Source organism: Pipra filicauda, unplaced genomic scaffold, assembly GCF_003945595.2.
Source record: "Pipra filicauda isolate LSUMZ 115617 unplaced genomic scaffold, ASM394559v2 scaffold58_size5111680_pilon, whole genome shotgun sequence".
Lineage (NCBI taxonomy): Eukaryota > Metazoa > Chordata > Aves > Passeriformes > Pipridae > Pipra > Pipra filicauda.
The window spans coordinates 2,862,100-2,884,498 of record NW_024104742.1 but is presented as its reverse complement, the minus strand read 5'-3'; the positions used below and the strand labels follow the sequence as shown (position 1 = coordinate 2,884,498).

The 22,399-nt window shown below is 38.5% G+C and overlaps 1 protein-coding gene across 3 annotated transcripts in view; it reads left to right on the top strand.

Annotated features, from left to right (window-relative positions):
• The first annotated feature begins 4,410 nt into the window (after positions 1-4,410).
• The window catches only part of THOC2 (THO complex 2), a 47,910-nt gene continuing 29,921 nt past the window's right edge, over positions 4,411-22,399 (top strand). For 2 of the 3 annotated variants that reach the window (XM_027716526.2, XM_027716525.2), the window contains exons 1-10: positions 4,412-4,561; positions 10,231-10,286; positions 11,470-11,561; positions 12,727-12,778; positions 14,803-14,873; positions 15,575-15,696; positions 16,438-16,571; positions 17,931-18,097; positions 18,708-18,800; positions 21,123-21,278. In XM_027716526.2, coding sequence (XP_027572327.1) covers positions 4,500-4,561; positions 10,231-10,286; positions 11,470-11,561; positions 12,727-12,778; positions 14,803-14,873; positions 15,575-15,696; positions 16,438-16,571; positions 17,931-18,097; positions 18,708-18,800; positions 21,123-21,278 — 1,005 coding nt within the window. In that variant the 5' untranslated portion in view covers positions 4,412-4,499. Of the gene's footprint in view, positions 4,562-10,230; positions 10,287-11,469; positions 11,562-12,726; positions 12,779-14,802; positions 14,874-15,574; positions 15,697-16,437; positions 16,572-17,930; positions 18,098-18,707; positions 18,801-21,122; positions 21,279-22,399 lie in introns of all 3 variants that reach the window. The other variant, XR_003539891.2, reaches the window with a different exon arrangement.

Sequence of the window (22,399 nt, the reverse complement as noted above, 5' to 3'; positions counted from 1 at the left end):
CATGGGGCACCTATGCCATGGGATAAGGGCCTGCCCCACTGCACTGACAGCCACACCAACAGCTCTGGTAGGTCCTGTCCACCCACTGATAAGTGCTGACTGTTTGTAAACTTTGGCTTCCTACACTTCCTGCATCACCAGCACCCAGCCAACCCTGCTCAGAGGCTCCAGCCATGTGGAGTTTCACTGCACACATGCAGAGGAGAGGGACAGGAGGACAAACTGTAAGCACTTGCTGCAGAGCTGCTGGGACACCAGTGTGGGCTGCCTGACTCTCCCAGCGCTGGAGAGACGCTGCCAGGGAGCTGCTGCAACAGACCCTTTGTATGTGTGACTACAGGCCAATTATGGGCTGAAGTTGCCAGATGGATTTTGTCAGCAGAGTGCATTGTCATCCCATTTTCTGTGGGATGTGTGTTATCCAAGAGGTGTAATGATACAGACCCCTCCTGAAGAATATCCAGCTATTAGATCAGCGAGTGAGTGATGAGCTGTGAGCTGCTTTACAAGTTGTACTCTGCCTTTCTGCATTAGTGGACTCAGGAAGCACTGCAAGACTCTAAATTGCACTGCAGTGGTACTAGCACTGCTCAGCTTGCAAAACATGCAAATTTCCTGAGGTTTTTTTATATTTTCATGCTTAACATACTGTTATCATGAAATCCCAATAACTGACCTTGACAAGGCCTTTTCTAGGAAGGTGTATGTACTGGAAGACAAAATGCTTAATTAATTTATTAGTTTTCTACCATGCTGTCATTCTTCAGAGCAAACAAACAGGAATTGTCCATGCAATGGTTCCAGCACAGGCTGGGAGTAAAGCCCATTAGAATAGCTTGTCTCCACCCTTCAAACAAATCCCAGCAGTGTCTCACAGATCTCCACTTCTGCACTAACATTTTGCCGTTTGGTGAGACCGTGATTAAAGAAATAATAATCCTTTTTCCTGTACTTGTAGGTTCTCCATTGTTCAAAGCTGTCACTGAAACAGAGGTGTTGGGGGTCTTTTCGGCTTTTCTTGTAAAAGTTAATTAGGAAAAAAGCAAACAGGACTTGTTAGAGCTATACACTAATCAGAGAGAAATACACATGGAAGGAGTGAAGCATATTGTGAAGCAAATAATTGATCTACTGCCTATGAAGTGCTGTTCCAATCACATTACTCCAGGCATTGCTCCCAGCACTGTTTTTGACAAACAAAGCCCCTTCTTCATAGGCATCATGTAGAAGAGTTTAATTAGTCTTTCTGCCTTTCATTTTTCACCAGGTTGCATGAACATACACAGAACCAACAACTTAAGTCTTGACCAGAAGACTTCCAGGTCAACAAGGTTTGGAAGTGAAACCTAAATCTGCAGTTGGCTCTTGCCTGTGTTGGCAAGTGGATGAGAGAGGTAAACAACGACAACTCTGACTTCAAGCTGAAAACAAGCAAACCTTTCCCAAACAGTGTGCTTCTCCACATCCACTCATCTTAACTAAATCTGGGACATTTTATAGCTCAGGATGATGAAGTGACACTGAGTTTAGCTCTGGAAAAAAACCCAAAGTTGTAAAATGGGTTTGACAATCACTGTCTGAGAATGTTTCTCTTTTCAGTTGCCCAGAGGAATGGAAACAGCTGGTATCAGCTAATGTTTAGGATTCTTACTTGCCTAAACAGCATTTACCAAATGGAAATCATCTAGAAAATGTGGAAGCATGCCTTCTCTGTGTCATTTTTCTTCTGTGTGAGAATTTCAGAAATGTCTCCAGAAAAAGAGCAATTGCCAAACAATGACTGATTAAAAAAAAATAAATTGAGAATTTAGGACAATTAATTCTTACATGGACATGATAAGCCAAATAATAAAGGACATTTTATCCCAAACAGTCATTCTTAAACGTCTGTGTCTGGAAAGTAAAGCAAAGCACTCAGTTGTTAAAGTTGTGTCTTGTCATATGAATCCATGGAGTGGGTTAATATAGAGGAAATGAGCTGTTAGATGTTTTATCTCTTCTGCTTTTTTCCAGCTCTCCTAATAGGTATCTGTAGTATTTATTTAGAAAACCAAGAATAAATACATTTTTATAAGTTTAAATTACCACTGATACTTTTCTAGCTATGTATTTGCTGGATAATGTACTACACCCTTGAAAACCTCGTATTTGCCATTAAGCTAAATGACTTCCTGCTGCTATCCAGCTGTTACCATAGTGGTGACATAGGCATTTTCTTTAATGTAGTTAGGACAAAACCTTCAGAGTACTTCTTTATTCAGGCAGGAAGCACAGTAGGTGGTTTGAGACTGCGGTGTGACACATCCTGCTTTTGCAGTCGTCATCATTTTTCCTTCTTTTCAAAATTTTATTTTATCCCATTATTTAGAAAGGTAAAAATCAACCTGTATAAATAACAGAAGGAAACATAAAGCTGTCCTAGCTTTTAACAAGGCTCTCTGACTCATTTATACGAATCTTAGTATGCCCACGACGCTTTTTCTACGACACAAAAGCCTCATGAAAAGATGGATAATTAACTATAAAGGCTGTTTTATAGAACTAAAATACAGACCTTATTTTTTAATCTAGGTATTCCTCACAATTCAGCTAACATCAGGTGGTACCGAGAAAGATGTTTCACTACATAAAGATGTCCACCACAAAAGCAAGGATAAGCCAAAAATAATTACGACTTTATAGCCTTGAATAAAAACCACTCTGTGTCAATAATATATTAATCTGAAGAGGAATTGGTACATACCTATTTTCAAAATATTTTGCTTTGCCTGCATTACTTTACTAAAATGTGTGAGTCTCTGTGTTTTAGAGACATATACCATGTATATGTATATACTATGCATCTTAATTAAGTAGAATGGATTTGCTGAAATTCTACACACTTTCTTCTCAGGGCTATTTTGTAAGTGGAAAACCACTTCTACACCAAGTGCTTGAAAACTGTTCATTTTGATTAAACATGGAGAACACAGTACAAAGCAGAGAAAGTACAGCAGTGCTGGCACTGCCATAGGCACAGGTGCACTGAGGCCTCAGCTTTTGACTTTATTTAAAATTCTCCATTTTCTTCTGTTTCATCATTTTCACCTCATCTTTTATTTATTTTTATTTCTAATTCTCCATTTTCTGGAGTTTCATTGTATTCGTGTAATGATTTACACTTCAGCAGAGGTGGAGTCACGCAGGAGACTGAGAAGGCAACAACAAAAGATGTCCTGATAGGCAAGAGGAATGTCTGGAAAGACTAAAAACATGTGCTGCCTGACCACATGGAATGTTTTTAACTCTTAAATCCTGATTAGCAACTGGGTTGGAAAAGACCTCTGAGATCATCAGGGTTTGATCTATCACCACCTTGTCAACTAACAATGCTCAGATGAGCAACACGTAATAAAACAGGCACATGCATTAGGGACGACAACTGGAAGACAACATACATATAGTTGGTTTGCCCCAAGCTTTTATATCCAGGGAGAGACCATTTAGATGCTACATGATAATTTTTACTGAAACCCTTAACAGCTTTTCTTAACAGTATTTATTAAAATGATTCACCATTTTAGCCATTTTTATTTTTTCAAATAATAATAAACAGACAATTTGCCTTTTAAGCCATTTTTATTTTTTAAAATAATAAGATTTGCTTCTTTAGCCATTTTTAATTTTTAAAATAATAATACCCCCCTCACAATTCATCATTTTAGCCATTTTTATTTTCTAAATGATAATAGAAAAACCCTCACAATTCACCATTTTAGTAATTTTTATTATAAATAATAATAAAAACACGATTCACCGTTTTAGCCATTTTTATTTTTTAAATAATAGAAAACCCCCCACGATTCACCTTTTTAGCCATTTTTATTTTAAATAATAATAAAACCAGGATTCGCTGGTTTAGCCATTTTTATTTTTTAAATAATAATTAAAAAAACCCGCGATTCTCCGTTTTAGCCATTTTTATTTTTAAAAATAATAATAATAATAATTATAACACCCCCCCACGATTCGCCGTTTTGGCCATTTTGTTTTTACGTCTCGCACCTCCCGCCGCGCTCGGTTGCGGAGGGGAGGGCGCGGGGGGGGGCGGCGGCGCCCAACGCACGCGCGCCCACCTGGGTGTTCCGCACACGCGCGGTTTAACGCGGCCGCCGCGCGGTGTTTCCAGCGCACGGGCCCGCGGCCGTGACGCGCTCAGGGGCGGGTGTGGCAGTGCCCCGGCCCCGCAGGCCCCGCCGCCCACCCGCGGCCCCGCCGCGCTCCCGCCCCCGCGGCCGTTCCCGAGGGCCGCGCGCCCGCCCCGCCCCGCGCTCCCAGCGCACGCGCGCGGCCCGTGGCACCGCCCCGCGGCGCGCGGCCCGAGCACAGCGCGCAGGCGCAGCCCCCGCCCCGCCGCCTCCCCGCACGCCGCGTCCCGCGGCTCTCGCGGCCCGTCCGTCCCCTCTGACCCGGCGCCGCCGCCGCCGCTCCATCCGGGCCCTCGGCGCCTCTCGGGGAAGATGGCGGCGCTGCTCCCGGGAGAGTGGATAAAGAACTGGGAGAAAGGCGGCAAGAGCGAGTTGTGAGTGCGGGGCCCGGCCGCGGGGCGGGATGGGGCGCTGCGGCCTGCGGGAGCGGGGCGGGGAGGGCGGGGGGCGGCGGGGAGGACGGCGGCCGGGGCTGCGTCCTTGCTGCCGGGCTGGGGGTCGACGCCGCGGTCGGGCGGAGGGCCCGGGCCTCCGCCCCGGCCGGTGCTGCCGCCCGCCCCGACGCTCGGCCCCCGCAGCTGGGCCCGGCGCCCCGAGCGCCCCCTTCCAGCCTCCGGGCCCGGCTCGTCGGGAGTCGGGCTCCTCTTCAGCCGCCCCCCCGGTAATACGGACCCTGGCGCATTCCCGTTCCGCTGGCTCCGCGGTGCTGGCCGTTCTGGTGGAGGCCTCGGCCCCCGTTCCCACCTTTCTGCCGGTTCCGAGGGGACTGGCGCTGTATTCTCTGACCCAGGCGAGGTAAATCAGCCAGTCATGCCTGTTCTATCCCACAAAGTAACCTTTGTGCACCGAGGGGCCTGGGTGCAGCCTCCCAGACCAAGCCAGGTGTGCTGGGAGCTTTCCGTTCAGGGCCTCACGTGTGTCTGTTTTAAGCCATCTTGGCAAGTTAACTGATTGCTGTGTGCTGCGTTCCAGGAGTGCATCTCTTCTGGGGTAATTCACCAGTTTGGCCATTTCGCGTTACTCTGTTAGCTTAAACAGCGGTACTCCGTGTACTATGTTTTTTAAATGCTCTTCTTTCTTCCATGCACTTTTGTTTTTGTTGTAACTGAAAAACCCTACAATTGTAAATAACCGGTGTTGGGGGGATCGCTTTGAGAAACGCTTCTTGAGAATCGCTCTTTTTCTTATTTTCTTTTGTTCATCTTTCTTAAAAGGGTGTGCAGCTTTGCTAATGATCTTCCTTGTGCATGAAGAAAAAGGTAGTAGGTTAGAGAATAGAGAATGTAGAGCCTCCCTGCACAAAATACTGTTCTTTCCAGGCCCTCCATTTTGTAGTGAAGGGGCCTCTCTTTATAACCATGTAACTTTTGGTTTGAATTATGATGGAGCCGTTATCACGTTAGTATGTAAGTTAAACATGTTGGAAGGTTGTGTGGAGTTTACAGGAGGACAGAAATGTCATAGCTGATCATATAAAGGCAGCTGCTCTGTTCACGTTGAATTCTCAGCACTTTGAGCAAGTTACCTCAGCTTCTGACCATGATAAAACCTTTTAGGATTCTCCCCTCCCCTTAGAGCAGTGCTTCTTAACCACGATGGGAATAAAGTGTTCATTTGCTACAGGACCAAAAAACCAAAATGATTAGCTAAATTCCTGTATTTGTGGCATTTGCACTTCATTTGGAATACTGCTTAAATGCAGTTCCAGGCATGACTTGAAGAGCAGTTTGCAAGAGAGGCCATATGTTTTAAAAGAAATATGATTGTGTCTTGGATGACAGTTGTGAGGTTTTACAGTGGTAGCTTTATAAACATAAAGGAACATGCTTTAACTTACTTTCTAGAACCTAAACTACATCTCTGTAGCCACAATTTAGAGAACTGTTTAGGAAGCTAACTTTATTGGGAGAGTCTTCAGTGTGTAAGTTCATGTTTCTTTTTTCATAACTTCCTATCCTATTTTGCTACAGGAAAACAAAACTAGGATGCTGTCATTTCAAAATGAAATATTGAAATATGAAATATTTTAAAATATTAAAGGGAAATAAATGTAATGATACTTCTTAATTTTATCGTATTACTTATCTAATACCAATACGCCCAGAAACTTAAATTAGGTCTAGGCCTAAGTCCAGTCGTGGGTTTTGTGGTTCAAAATTAAGACAATACATTATAATGATAAGTTAGAAAAATGGAAAGGGGAAAGATACTGCCAAAGGAGAAAACTGACATTGCTAGCAAATAGAGGATTTGCAAAAATTTAGGTGTGGTTTGTTTTTTTTTTTTTGTTACTGTATGGAAGCCTGGTCTGATAAAGCCCACACATGAAGTCAGAGAGCATTCACTTCTGTATGGAGGGGTTTGGTTTGTTTTTAAACAAAGTGGTAGGCTTATTCACAGGGAGACAAATACCAACTTTTTTGAAAAGTGAGGAACCCCCCCCCCCCATAATTAGTAGAAAGAAAAGGTTAGGTCTTATGGAAAAAATATTTACTTGCTGGAGCATGAAATGACTTTCATGATCTGACTAGATCGGTTGAGATAGTATTTTGGCAGATACTTGTTGCCTAAATGAAAGCACAGTTTTATGTTTTGGAGGAATATGAAACTGTATTGAGAGAAGCAAATTATTTGTTTTAGTTTGGTATTTCATTTTCTACTGGGATAAATAATGGATGCTTAAAAAAATTGCTCTCCTTTCTTAAATTTTCTTTTTGAGTGGTGTGGTGTCATGATTTAACAGTAGTGTCCAAAAACCAGAAGGTAAGGATTTTGTGTGTCTTAGCGTGTCATAGTGTTAATTAGTAGGGCAACAGTGACAGTTTGCTTCCAGGAAATTTTTCAGAGACCTTGTTCAAAACATAAATACATAAATGTATATCGTGGTAGTTTCAAATGTTCTTAGCTGCCAAAACTAGACATTGATCAGGATGTGGTCATCTTGTCTGTCAATTTTTATATTGTTAAGACCCTTCTCTATCTAAATACAATTTATTATGTTCATTTGTTGCTACTGCCAGATACTGTGTACAGATGGAGTTGGAATCTGAGGGTGACTACTTATGCTGCTCAGTCTGGACTCCTTGTAGACTTATTTGTGTACTGCCCATGTAGTGAGACTGTTTTGTCATGTCTTCCCAACAAGATGCTGGTCCGTGACTGAAGCCCATATGGACATTTACAATATACATACAGTGGCAAGCACTGATTGATACCTTATTTTGTGAGAGATTCAACACATCAGGGAACCTTTAGTGTGGACGGAGGGCTTTAATAAAGTACTTGTCTGGCAGTTTATGCAATATGTTAAGCCTCAAGATAAACTGAAGAAGCTTAACATTCTGTGAATGTGAAATTTTGAGACCTGATCTTTCAGGCACTCTCAACATTAACTCAACACTTTGACTTTGCTTATGCAAGTAAAGGGCTGAGAGTCAGGGAAACTGTTCAGTTGTAGTTTTGCCATCCTGACTGCAGAATGCAATTGATTGTACTTTATCTCAACTGGAGAACTACCCACATCAGTTAAATTATGCATATACTTAGATGTTAGCAGGCACATGCACTTTGATAATTACTGCTTTAATCCATGTGTGGGAGTGAAATGGAGGTTATAGGATGTGGTGTATGAGTTGGGAGGCCTTGGTTCAGTTGCTGGCTCTGCCATACAAACTTGTTTAATAGGTGCTCGCGCTGCTTCAGAATTTCTTGTTTCACACAGTTTTATCTTCGTTTGAAGGGATGTGTTTTAGTAGAGCAAGGAAGTTCTCCATCCTCAGCTTGCAGCAGTGAGCTGCAACGTCGGAGTAATAACAGTTGCAGATGAACTCTTAACAGACTGTAGCAACGTTGATATATCTATTCTTGTGAAGGTGCAGGTATTTTGATTTTAATTTATGATGCACTCAGCTGAGATAGATGAACTAGTCTCTCATCTAGTTGTTACTGGAAGGTAGGGCTTCTGCCCTGTCTTCAGTCACCTGGGTGTTTGTCTGACCTGCTGGTGAGCTGCTTCAAGTCAGCTGAGTTTTTGACCAGTTTTCTGCCAGGTTTGTCAATAAAATTAATGTAGCTAATGTGAGAGCTGGAACTGTGGGGCTGAGAAGGGAAGAAGTGTTGGTGAATGTGTCCATCTCTGCACCAAGTCATTGAATCGGCTCCCCTGTACTGCCTGGCAGCGCCTGCGGAAAAGGTCTTCTTCCTTTGGAGAGAGAGTGCCTGTAGAAAAGAACATGAACACAAAAAGAAATTCTTTTACCACTTTTCCTTCCAGTTTAATAATTCAGTGGGTTCTATTTGCAAATATTAAGCAAGTTGTTTTGCAGACTGATCTTAAATATTGAGTTTCTTGTTGCATTGATCAAGCAGGTTCACGTCTTAAAGTAATGTGAAGTTGATAGTACTGTTTTGGTGCTGCTGGAAAGGGAATGGGAAGAGGTTAAAACTCTTACCTTGTAGTATTACTTTGCTAACCTGGTTGATGATACCACTTTGTGATATAGGGGTCAAAGTGTGCATCTCAGATAATTTTTTTTTTAAATCAGATGTTTCACTTTACTGTTATACAGAGCATAGAAATGAGTGCTTATAGGCTGCTTTCTTTATGGAGGAGTAATTAAAATTTAAGGAAATTGATTTATATTGAATTGATACACTCTTTGAGGACAGCTGGGGATAAAATCTATTATTTAAAAAACATGTGCTTACTGTTCATGAAAAATAAAGTACCTATTCCCCTATTTTGCTGTCTCTATTCTGGTTATTTCTAAATACATTGCGTTCTCTTCAATAGCATTTAGAACATCTAAGCCACACCCTCGCTTTTTGCTCAGCTTCTCTGTTTCTGCTGATTACATTGTGTGAAACTCCCCACTTTCCAGTTGTCTGTAAAGGGTGTGTATACCTTATATTTGCTAATTATAATCCTGTGATTGCTGGAACAGCTGTTTAGTCCTGTTAGAGAGGCGGTGATCTATATAGGATGCAAACAGAATGAGTAATGGATTGCTACAGAAGTATCTTTTACTGTTTATTTTTCTGTAATGATTCTTCATACCTGCCTTATTTGAGACAACTTAAAAATGGCTCCCACAGGAAACTGTAGTCTTGCCATCTCATGTAGGAATGCAACATAGCTCTGGTACTGTCCTCAGTTTCTGCATGGGAAAGATACTTGGAAAAATATGTGAACTTTTGGTTGAAAATGTGCAAATGTGACAAAAGTTCTTAAAATATTCATTGGTGTCTGTTATAATATAGATAAATCACTACCCTTTTTTAAAAAACTGTCACTTCTAAATGTGAAACTGCTTTTGAAGGCTCATCCTGGGGTGACAGTTGTGGTAGAGAAGAGGGAAGATCCTTGTATCTTGGAAGCATGACCATTTCTAAGCTGTCAGTGTAGTGGAGAAGCCTGCTCTTTAAGAATTTATTTTATAATACAGAGAACCATTAATTTATTTCATGGAACAGTCTGTAGAGTACTTAGTGTACTTTTTGCATATGGCTGTTGGGTTGAGGGAGCCCCAGGAGCGACCAACGACAATGGAATGTGACAGGTCTCATCCTATAGTGGATTCTCTTAAATAAAATTCTGCCTTCTTTTGGTAAAACATCATGTACCTAGTTTAATGTTGAAAGTTTTTTTACAGGCCAGAGTTTGAAAACTATCATAGTCATAGTAACTCTGTGAGAAGAATTTCTTCATTGGATAACAACAGTAGGTTATTGCTGCCACTTCCATGCTTCCACTCATACTAAAATTGCCTCATGCTCTCACCTTTCGGTGTATAAGTGTGTAATGTTAGGAAGAATATTTTTTAAGTCTGCGATTTATATGTGTATGAGATCTCTTGGGAGTCTTGTTTCGTTGCTGTGTAAGTTCTCTGAATGAGTCAGAGGTAGTCTCTCTCATAGTCAGCCATGAATCTTAAGCTGCTTTAGCCAGAGCAACAACAAAAACAAGAACCCCAAAACATTTATGTGTATGCCAATATCTAACAGTTTGTTTCTTTTTTTTTCTGTTAATATTTTTTTATTTCAGTGTGCAGCTGTGTCGTGCTCTCAGCGAAAACAAAAACCATGATGTGGGTTTCAGAGGTAAGTTGGTTGTGTGGTTTGTTGCTTGGTTTTAGTTAAATTAAAAAAAAAACAAACCTGGAAATAGTTGATCATGGTACCTCTGCATGTATGTGCTTGGAATGTTCATATATGGTGACCATTAGTCTGTGCTAAAGTCAAATACTACAAATACTAAGGCAATACCAACATCCACAACTGGGATTGTCTTCAGTGAGTGGTGTCAGCATCATCTAGTATTTGGTCTCTGCTGTAGAAAATGAAATGTGTTTTGCAAACTCAACATACATCTAAATTTTATTCTAAGAGTTAAATACATGAACACTGGTGTGTGCAAGTGTGAAATTAACCTGCCTCTTTAAAAACTAAAATTGGGTTTAATTCAGCTATAGTGGTCTGCAGTCACCGTGTTACTGAGCACTTGGTTTGAGGCATTAAGATCTGCAACTCCTTTATTGAATATTGTTTATTGAAGGAACCATGTGGTACAAGTGCAAGGTGAAAGCATGGAGGCTTGTTATTTTTCATATAGTAAAAAATGTCACAACATTGTAGTGTATTGTTTAAGAACCTTACAGTTTTACCACAGCTGGTTTTCCAATGACCGTGTTTAACATTGCAAGATTTTTCTCAAATGCAGTACCTCTGTTTAGTGCTTCAGCTTAATACAGGCTTTTGTAAGATTGTATTCTTGAGTTATAGGAGACTGTCTTTAAAAAAATTAAATTAAAAAGTCCTTTTTAAGCACTTTTTTCTCCAATTAAATTTTACTTACTTCAAGAAAAATGGTTTTTGAAAGCATATCTGTGATGAGACATGATAAGGAGAAAATAGTGGAATGTTTTCTATGAATGTAGAATATGGTGTTTGTGTGAATAAGGTAAAGGTGTCTTTGTTAAACCAACTACCAGTACTCAAGTTATTATATGCAGGACTGTAGTTTTTCATCCCATATTACAATTATTCCATAAACTCTCTAGATAAAGTGGATATCTCTTACTATCTGCTTGTGTGAGGTCTTAGATATTGATGATCAATTTTATTCTATCAGCAGTAGCAAAGTAATCCCTCTCATTGGTAACAGAAGCATACCCTGTTTGCTTGCAGGATGTCTGAAGTCTTCAGCATTATTGTAAATATTACTTTAGCAGTTAGGTGAAGGATTATGTAACATGTTCTTTAATCATCTCTTTTCTTTCAACAGATATCCAGCAGGCTTTGTATGAGCTTGCATACCACGTTGTCAGAGGAAACTTAAAGCATGATCAAGCTTCTAATGTTCTTGGCGATGTCATAGTAAGTATATGTTTGTAATCATTGCATACTTACTAAATTTTTACTTTATTATAAAAGTCCAAATGAAATCCAAGCAGGATAATATTCAAGAGATTTTTTTTTTTTTTCATGTCTGAGAAGTCATTCTTGTCAAGCTCTTTTTCTTCTTTTGGATGCACTTGATATATATGTAATTTGTCAGGGTTTCATTTTTCCCCCTACCTTTTCTGGTGAGGAATAGATGTGTTCATTTCAGCATAAATTAAAAATTAAGTCATTTTTTAAGGGCATATGAAGCCTGAAGTTTCTAATAAATGCTAAAAATAAGTGTCACTTGCTCATGCAGCACATCTGTAATGCCACCTACTGGTTTTTATAACGGTGTAACAACGTCTGCCATTTTACTGTTGGGATGTCCAAGTTCTGTGATGGCCTTTAAAATAATGCATTAGACTTATTTTTTTGTTTGAAGAAAGGTTTTTCTTAAAATGCTTTGAATAAATGAGAAAGTAGGGAAAAGAGTATTTTCCTCTAAACCTCCAAGATTACCAAATACCTCTGTTCCTTAAAAAAAAAAAACCAACCAGAAAAAATACATTAAAAGCATCTTATAAAAAGTATTTCTTATTCTTTGGAAGTTCTTGGTTTGCTTTATTGTTGTGCATGGAACATTAAGGAAAAGTACATGTTGCATTAATCTAGTGTAACCTTTTTAAACTTGTACTTTTTTAACTTGTGCATTGGGTCTGAGGGCAGTCAAGGTTCTAGGGCACCTTGCTTTTGGGATGGCATGTGACAGTGTTGGATCTTTAGTTGCTGTAGGAAATTGTAATTTGTTTGGTGCTTGAGAAAGTGCAGGTCACTGTACAGGCTGCTGCTCCTCACCCAGGGAGTTCCATTGGGCCTAGAGAAATGGAGGTACTGACCAGGTGTTTTTTTTTTTCCCTTGGTCACTAGATACACTTTTAAATTACATTAAAATGTTATGGTGTTTCATTATGTATCAATAATTAGTGCAGCACTTATGTTAGATATTAGTCAATAATTAAGCATCTTCATTATTAATATGAATTATTAATGAATATGAACTTACTTTATGATTAAGTGTTTTATGTAGCAGAATAAGAATTTTGTAAGTGCATATTGGAATTCTGTGTTCATTAAGTGGGATCTTTTTCCTTCTTAGGAATTTCGAGAAGACATGCCTTCTATCCTAGCTGATGTATTTTGCATATTAGGTAAGTTGGGTTCCCTTCCTTTCAGCATTGTAACAGATTTTGAGAAATACATGTTTTGTGCATCTGCTTGTTGACTTCTGTGGGAAATTTTGTTGAATCTGTAAAGCATGGCTTCTCTTTACAAACTGTGTTGATTCCTCCTCAGTGTATCTGTATCTCACTCATTAATATATTTTCATTCCATTTCCAGAGGTTTGCCTATTAAAGGCTGTGGAAGTTGATCTGCCCAGAATAGTTAAAAGAGTTAGCTTGTAAGAATGTCGAGTGTTAGCTAATGGAATCAGTGACTTAGTGATGTTATCATTCTTAAATATTTTAAATAAAAGTTGACTTACAAGTAGGTAGATCCTCTCTTCTCAGAATGTGTTCTGTAAATATTTTTATCTGTACAGTCACTGTTAGTGAAATGGAGCTTATGCAAATTGTCCATAAATCTAAAGGCAAATGGCATCACTGGGCAAGTCACTGTCTGCCAGCTGAGCAGGCTTTAAAGATGTGTACGTCTTATACTGGCGATAACTTCTGGATTTTTATACTGTCATGTTGATCCAAAGCTGTTTCTCTCATGTTTCTAGCATTTTCCAGATCATAGCTTTAACTGCTTGCAGTTTCTGTCTTGCTCCATGTCTAGTTTTCAATGACTTGAAAATTTTCAGAAAATGCTTTTGATGGTCTGCTTGTCACAGATCCTGTTGTTACCTGTACTAAAGGAGTGAGGTGTCTTCTGTGCTATGGCTGCCTGTGAAGAGAGGCACCTAATTAAGCTTACATGTGCAGCCTTGGTTTGAACATCTAAGTGATGAATTTTGATTTTGTTTTTTTTTTATTGATAGTGCTTCATTCCGTGTACTTGTATCATCTTCTTGTAATAATTACTTTTGTATCTGTCTGCGGTTTTTTTGTCTTTTTTTTCTCTTTTCCTTCAAATTAGTGTGCAGCCTAATACCATCCCTTGACTAGTAGCAGAGAATAGTAAGGTTAGAGACTTAGGTTTCAAAGTCTGGGACGAAGGACATTGGGCACTTTCTTGCTTGTTTCCTCTAACACTTTTTCTCTTTAATCAGTATTTGCTACTATCGGCAATTTTTTTCTTATAATTAATGTGTTTTAGTGTATGAGAATTGGGATATATCCACTCATCCACATTTCCTGGACTAACATTTTTCAGCAGACTGTTCTTTGGCTGAGAGGCTGAGCTGTAGGGTCCAGGCTGATCTGGGTGGTCTCTTGATTCCACTTCAACCCTACTTCCACTGCATCATTAGTTTTTAGTCCCTTGGGGTCTTCTTTCTCACATTTTTGTTGTTGATGTTTTCTCTGTGGGTCTGATTTTAATGGAGTTATGTGTGTTTTTTTTTTGTAGGGCCTTTTGTTTGGTTGGTTTTTGTACTGTCTGCCTTGCATTCTTTTATGGAGTTTTTTACTCCTTTTGCAGCTCCTCACTTCCTGTAACGATGTGCTTTTTTTAAACTACTTTAGGCAGGTGTGCTTCCTTGGCCACTGTTCTCTGACCTGGCTTCCCTTAGGAGTGAATTTATGAATTGCTTTCAGTAGTTGGCAATCCAAAAGAAATTAATGGTCATAAAGAATCATAGCTGGTAAAAGACTGCAGACCAGACAGTAAATGGTAGTTACTCTGAGGCCCCAGGGAGAGATTAGGACACTACATTAAGGCCAGGATCATGGAGTTCTCTTCAGCAGTTTGTATTTCTGGTTTTGTGCTTATTATTGATTTTTAATGCTTACCTAAATGTTATTGCAACAAAGAGAAGGGCAAGAAAAATTAAGACATTGTTCTAGTTTCTGTTTTAACTTTTCATGAGACTTGTGGATGTGTGAGAATTGTCATCAGAATGTTATGTGGACCTCATGAGGGACGAGTGGGTGGCAAGAAGATAGCATGTTATCCACAAGCTGCTTTGCCTTAGTATCATTAGCATTTATCAGAATAGTTATTAAAAGAAGAAACTCTTGAAAAATTTCACAAGAAATGATTTCTTTTTTCCCCCCATCTTCTTTTGTAGACATTGAAACAAGTTGTTTAGAGGAAAAAAATAAGAGGGATCATTTTACACAGCTGGTGTTGGCCTGTTTGGTAAGTTACACCTAGGAAGTCTTTTGGCAAAATTGCATGTCAAAATCTAACAAGAAAAATCAGTGTTGAAGCTTCCTTCTTTTTTTTTTCCCCCTCCAGAATGTTTTCACAAATGCCCAAATAATTTAAAAATTCATCTTCAAAGTGTAGTGGTAGAGGAATATAGTACAGCTCTCCCTTGAATTCCTTAAGGAGTTTTGAGAGAACTTTTATTTTTCTACCTGTCAGTTCAACAGAAATTTTGCTACTGAAGTATGCTTGGAGTTGCACTTTTCCTTCGTGCAACCTCCTTTGTCTTTAGAAGTAGCATTCCTAACCACAGGGAATAAACTTGATTTGTAGGAAAGTTCAGCATGTGAAAATAAGGCTTTTCTCCCAGAATATGAGAATAAGCCTTTGTAAATATACAATTCTTGGTAATAATGTCTCCAGATGCTGTGCAGTGTATACTTGGTAATCAGCAATTAGACTCTAGGGCTTGTTTCTTCAAGGTGCTCTTGTATATAAAATCTGCCACTGTAAAATTCCAGTTTCGGTTAATAGTTTGTTTTGACCACTTCTGTGTTTGAAACAAAATGCATTTAATATCATGAAATTGTTTTTGTTGTAGTCAGAATGCATATGTAGCCTAAAGTAATAATCATATGGTTTCTAGGTCTTTGTAATTCACAAATCTGGTGTATGTTCTTGTTGTTTTTTAGTATCTTGTATCTGACACTGTCCTAAAGGAGCGTTTAGATCCAGAGACGCTGGAGTCATTGGGACTCATCAAGCAGTCTCAACAGTTCAATCAAAAGTCTGTTAAAATAAAGACAAAACTATTGTAAGTTTTGGGGCAAAAAGGTTGTTTGGGGAGGGGCAGTGATAATTAGTGTGGTAACAGTGTTTGTTACCAGTGTAATGTTTCTTCAAAGGTATTCAGTTTTCTTTATGAAATGTATTTGTAACTTGTCACTGACAAAAGAACTTTGTTAGCCCTTAGTTTTCAAACTCTTGAGCAGTATAAAGTCTTCATGTTACCTATGTTTTTGCTACAGTGATTCTACATATGCAAGTTAATACTTAATTTTATTTGATATGTGAACTTAGAAAGTATAAGAAATTTAACTATTTCTATTGCATCAGTTAAGCATAGACTTGTTTTCATAAATAAGCAAACATAGTTATTTTACTTTATTTGGGCACTATGGGTTATGTTTTTTGGGGAATGTTTGGTTTCTGTCTCTGCATCCAGTGTTTCACTTGAAACTAGAACAGGTCCTTAAGCATGGACTGCTAGAGAGCAGTTCTCCAGTGTAATGTGTAAGAACAAGCTTTCCTGTTAAGTGTAAGCATATTTTAAATGGTCTGCATTTGAAATAAGAGCTGGATTTGTTTGGAGAGTGCTTGCTGCCTTACAGGAATTTGTGTACTGCATTCAGTAGTTTTTGCAATAGCTCAAGTAAATTACAAGTTCTTAAAAATGTGTTCAAAATTAGCATTTTGTATAACAAATTGCTAGAGGCATAAATGGTTTCACTGGATATGTGTTACACAATAGTATTTAATTTCTGTTCATTTGCAGTTATAAACAACAGAAGTTTAATTTGCTAAGAGAGGAGAACGAAGGTTATGCAAAGCTCATTGCAGAACTGGGTCAAGACTTATCTGGAAATATCACTAGTGATTTAATCCTTGAAAATATCAAATCTTTAATAGGTAAGGAATTTATTGGAAGAATATGGGCTTTGGTTTTCCTTTATGATCTTATGACTACAGAAAATAGATCACCTTGGATAGAATTATGACATTTGGAAGTTCCCATTTCTGTGGAAAAATTAATTTTCGGAATGTTGTGTTGGTAAACTTACTTTAGATTCTGAATTTATGGTACAACCTCAAATATGCTGTGATTTCAATTCATTTCAGCAGTATTTTTTGATGAAGTGCTTGTCACCTCAGCAGGCAGATTGGAATGTAACAAAGTAATGCTTTTTACTATTTAAGGTGCTCAGTTCAATGCATGAATATTCTTTTATTCTTGAGGAAGTTGAATGAGTGATTCCTTATGAAGAGAAATAAGAAGTAGTAAATGTTCTTCCTTTATCTAGTTTTTTTAGTGATTTGTCCATGTTTCTGAGTTGTCTTGACAAGAATGTCACATCAAAGTGCAAAATAAATTAAAACCCGGAAATACCTGTAATTGCCTGTGTTTTACTGTTTGTTTTAGAATAAAGAGTTCTGTACAATGCAATATTTATATCGTATTGTGTACTATACAATACAATGTTTGCACCAGTGCCTGTTTCATATGGTGCCAGTGCAGTAATGGGCAAAAGCTTATCCTGCTATTTTATTAAAAAAAAAAATTTCATTTATCACGTAATTTTGCCTGAGTGTCAAATCCCTGTAACAACACTACTTGTTTTGGAAGAGATCTAGAGAGAAGGATTGGTTTGCTAGTTATTACATTAAAAAATACACTCAGTTTGAGGAATTTTGTAACAAGACGTTTTTCTGTCTTCTGGAATTTTAGGAATTGCAAATAGACTTCATACAAAGTGTCAGTTCTTTTAAAGAACTGACTTGCGGTAGGTTCTCGTGAAATGGAAATGTCTTTGGGGGAGGAAAGACTGATGCAGTTATATATCTGCATAGTGGATGTGTCTGGATAAAATAAATAGGTGTAAAATGATTACGACCTGACTGATTTGTGTGACTGAATGGATATGTGTGCCAGCACAAGGGGAGAAGCAGCAGCCCATGCCTTTTGCTGGCACTGTGGTCTTAGTGAGGCTGGGTTTTTCTTATTAAATGTTCTTCTCAGGGTGTTAATTTCTTTCTCTGTAATCTGAATTGAAAGTCCTGTCTCTATTTTTGCCTAGTTCAAAATCCAGCAAGACAGAATCATCAGTGCTGTGTTTATAGATGATCCAGATTATTTTGCTGTTTATAAGTCCAGGCTCAATTTTAACTGAAAAGAATTAATTTTAAAAATTAATACGCTTATATTTTAGAAACAGATTGAAGATGAAAATTAGCAATGTTAAACTTCTCTACTCTGTTCTTCTCCACTAGGATGTTTCAACCTTGATCCTAACAGAGTTTTGGATATTATCCTAGAAGTCTATGAGTGCAGGCCTGAGTATGATGACTTCTTTGTACCACTGATTGAGTCTTACATGTACATGTGTGAACCTCAAACTCTATGCCATATCCTTGGGTTCAAATTCAAATTTTATCAGGTAATATATTTCCATTCCTAATTTTTGGGTTTGGTGGTTGGTTATACACAATGTTGAACTGCAGTCAGTGATAGGATGTTTTCTGCAGATTTTTAATTAGTAAAATTCCAGTATTAAAAGCAGTAATGTCATCATTTGAGTTGGAAGTCTCTTATAGGATAGTGCTTAGTATTCCCTAAAAGAGCTGAAAACAATCCTGATATCTTCCACTTGAACTTGAGTAGCTGTCTAAGGACTGGCATGAACAAAGAGATTGTACCTTATAAACAAAAGACTTGTCCCTGAGAGTGAAGAGCATGTTTGCAGGGGAGTCATGGTTGATATTTGATAAGATATTCAAGGTTCTTATTTAAATGTATAATTATCAATTGCATGCAAGCACCACTGTAAGGTATGATGAAAGTTGAATGTTTTTGTTTCTGAAAATACTGATTGTGTATCGCAGTAAGTCCAGTGGGTTTGGAGAAACAGCAGTTAAATAACATGAAAACAAGGAGAACTGCGGGTTAATGTTTCATCTGAAGTTTGAGTGGTTTCTTTTCTGTTTCATAACCTTTTGCAGTGGTCTGATTGCTTTTTTTTCTTGAATTTGCAATGTTGTCCTTTTTAGGATCCGAGTGGTGAGACACCTTCCTCCTTATACAGAGTTGCTGCTGTCCTTTTGCAACATAATCTCATAGAGTTGGAAGATCTTTATGTTCATGTAAGTGACAGTGCTACCCTTGTCAAATGCCAAAGCTAAGGACATTAAAAAAACCCTATTTCTAAATCTTCAGATTCATGGCATACTGTTTCATGCCTTTGTATATACAGTATTTAATGTCTTCTAAAATTTTCAGTGCTTTCTAATAAGCACACACTGAAATATAAATGCTGATAAACTTTATTTGAATTATTTATGTAACATTCTCCAGATTGTTTACCTCCTGTCTGAATAGGTCAGTAACCCAGTAATTTTCCTTAACAACCTTCCTTAAGAATTAGATCCTTTGAGTTTTGCTTTACAAGATCGGTTTTTGAAAAAAGCAGTAGGACAGTTGGCTCCTTACATTCTTTGTTTAGTTTAATAGTAGGATTATTTTTTTTAAGCTCTTGCATGTTCCTGAATAGGTCTCTCATTCTCCACAAGAATCTTGACCATTTGTTAGGTTGAAAGAGAAAGGGAGTTATATGTTCAGATTTAATCGGAGAGACTTATCCTCTGCAGTCTGACAGTCAGACATCACCCAACCACCATCCCAATTTGACAGATGGCAGACAGAATGTTACAGTTATCAGATTAATTTTACATTATACAAGAATTTTAAATTCCAGAATATCCATAGATATTTCAAGATTAGGTATTTTAAGACTCAACTCTTGCACTGAAATCAAGGAAATGAGCTCTAGTTACAGCTGTGGAAGTTTTGGAAGGTAGTCCTGCCATTAATTTGTGTGGCAGTTCATAGCATTAGTCACAATCTGATTGGTCAATAACTGTCGAGTATTTTGGCTAAAAATGTGTTGGGTGGAGCAAGAGTAGGAGTGCACGTCTCAGATAATTGGTGTGGAGGGAGGAATGTGCGATGATAACGCTTGTTTGTTCAGGAATGTGTGTAAGCTTACAGAACATGCTCAGACGGGGTGAGAGTGGCCTGTGCAATCTCAGCTCAGACTGTGCAGGTGAGGGCACGTCCTCTGACAGTCCCACGGCTCATGTACACTGTTCACCTGAGTGATGGGGATTCTCAGTCTTGTTCCAGAATCTCTCTGCCATGTCTCTGTGTCTGTCCATGTTTGGGATGACATATTTTTTTATCTGTTTCCAGTTCAGGCTTAGTTTAACTTGCTGTGAGTTTCTAGAAAATAATTAGCGTGTAGGTGTTGAGTCTGAAGTGGTGCACGTTGTGTGGCTGCTGTACAAGAGCACTGTGGGATTATCATTCATATCCAGAATGTTCTCCCTATCTCTACCCTGCCTCCAAAGCCTGTAAGAACTGTTCTCTGTAGAATATGTATTGCATCCTGAAGACACAATTTACCCATTGAAATTCTGTACTAGATGTTTCTTGGTGAATCATAGTAGGTTCCCTGTGTTTTCAAATGAGAAAGTGCAGCTCTTTAAACCTTCTACCTTTCCAAGTGGTATTTTTTCTTGCCCAAATTTCTGTGAAGTGTAGGAATTCTACTGTCTTCCCTTTTCTCATCAGTTTGGGGAAAGAAAAAACAGTAAAAAAATCCTTTGTTAAAAACATTAAAAGAAAAGATCATTGTGTCAGAGAGGTCATGACTCTGGAGGAAGTTTTGATTACTTGTTTGCAGTTAAGTTTGAGCTTGGTTTTAGGAACTAAATTAAGGTTTGGCTTTGTCAGAAAAAGAGCTTTTCTTTTGTCTTGGACTTTGACCTTTTAATATTTGAGTGTGGGGTTATATTCCTCACCCTGATCATTCTCAAGTACAAGATTATGCTGAGGTCTTATACTAGGTACTTCTTAATCTAAGATGGTTTTTAAAGAGCAGGTGGTACATGTGTTTAACCCACATTGCTGATAAATAGAAAATTTAGTCAGCTTTAAATGGTATTCCTTTAAAGGGGCAGTCAGAATGTGTGACTAAGTAGGTTATCTGGTTTTCCTTGGGGATTAAATTTTTTTTTTTTTTAGATAAGCAAGTGAAAATTCATGCTTTTGAATATTCACTTGGTTTAAAGGCACTGAATTGGGTCAGTCTTATCATGGAATCTGTGGGAAACTGTCGCCGCACAGCTACAGCTGAACGGTGAATTGGGGAGGGGAACAGGAGCTTGGACAAGTCACGGTTGTGAAGAAATAGAGCAGTATTATTTCTCATGAGTCCTTGATTTTAGAATAGTCTCTTAAATGGTGTAATTCCCTGTTGGGATGGTGGTAACAAGGAAAAGAAACCGATTCCCTGAAAGGCAATCTGATTAGTAACAAGGAAGGACAGACTTCTGCTTTGAGCTCAAGTGATCCAGAGCAGCACTAGGTCACTTCAGTTTTCAGATATATTTGTTCTGTTTTTTCAGCTTCTGCCAGGGGATAATGCCATCATGGAGGAACACAAGCGAGAGATAGTGGAAGCTAAACAAATTGTCAGAAAACTTACAATGGTTGTCTTGTCATCTGAAAAGACTGAGGAAAAGGAGAAAGAAAAGGAAAAAGAGGAGGAGAAAACCGAAAAGGTGTGTATCTGAGTAACGTTCTTTTCAGTAAAATGATTTTAAATTGCATTAAACTAAACAAAATAATTGTTCTGAAAACATTTTTCTATTTACTTGAATGACAGTTACGTACTTCTTGGATGGCTTGTCTGTGCTCTGACTGCATTTCTGTTATATGGAATGTGCAAAAATGCATGCTTTGGGGTTTGTTCTGGATTTCTCTATGTTTAATATTCTTGATTCAGTGAGTAATTTTTTCCTCCCTTTTTATTGTGTCAGTATGTCCCAACATTCATACACTTCACAGCCTTTAACAACTGTGTTTCTAGGACCTGTGGAAGTATAATCCTAGTTGATTTCACAAAAGGAAGGACATTAGTGAGAGTTTATTCCTTATTTCTCTCAATGAAGAATTGGGATGTAAGGAATTGCCAGACTTAGGAATGTTGGTATAATTACCCTGCATTGTAGAAAAAGGTTGTAATTGAACATTCTTAATTGTAACTGTTTGTTGTATTTTACTTTAAATCTGTATCTCCATATGTATAAATTTATATTATACTCTTTATTTAAGTTCCTACTGTGTCATATTCATGTTGCCCTAGGTCTAATTTGTTTCAGTGTACAAGCCTTACTTTAGAAACAAAATTATTTAATCTCTTAGCGACCTTTCTGTTGCTCATTTGAGTGCCTAAGTAGTTCTCAAACATCTTACTTAAAAGAAAAAGAGTAAAATAAAAGTTTGGTATTTGCATTTTGTAAGTGGCATACTGGAGTGGAGGGAGGGCTCCATCAGTCTTGATAGTTTCTGTTCTTGATTTTCTGTATCCTCCTTGATTCTATTAATCTCTGACCTTTCTCCCTCCTTCCATTTTTCTTGCCTAGCTTGAAAAATCTAATTCCATTTTCTTCCCTCAGGCAGCTGATACAGTTACTCTCTCTGGCTCTCAACTGCAGCCACAGCTGCTGCTTAAACTGATTCCTTTCACTGGCTTTAAGTTTCTCACTTATACTACATTTCTTTGGTCCACCTTCTCTGCAGTCAGATGGGGCTGCCTGGAATTGTCTGAAGTGGGCTTGTCACCATGATCTGATGGAAAAATAAACTCTTGATGGGACATGGGGAGCGAATGTATTGCAAG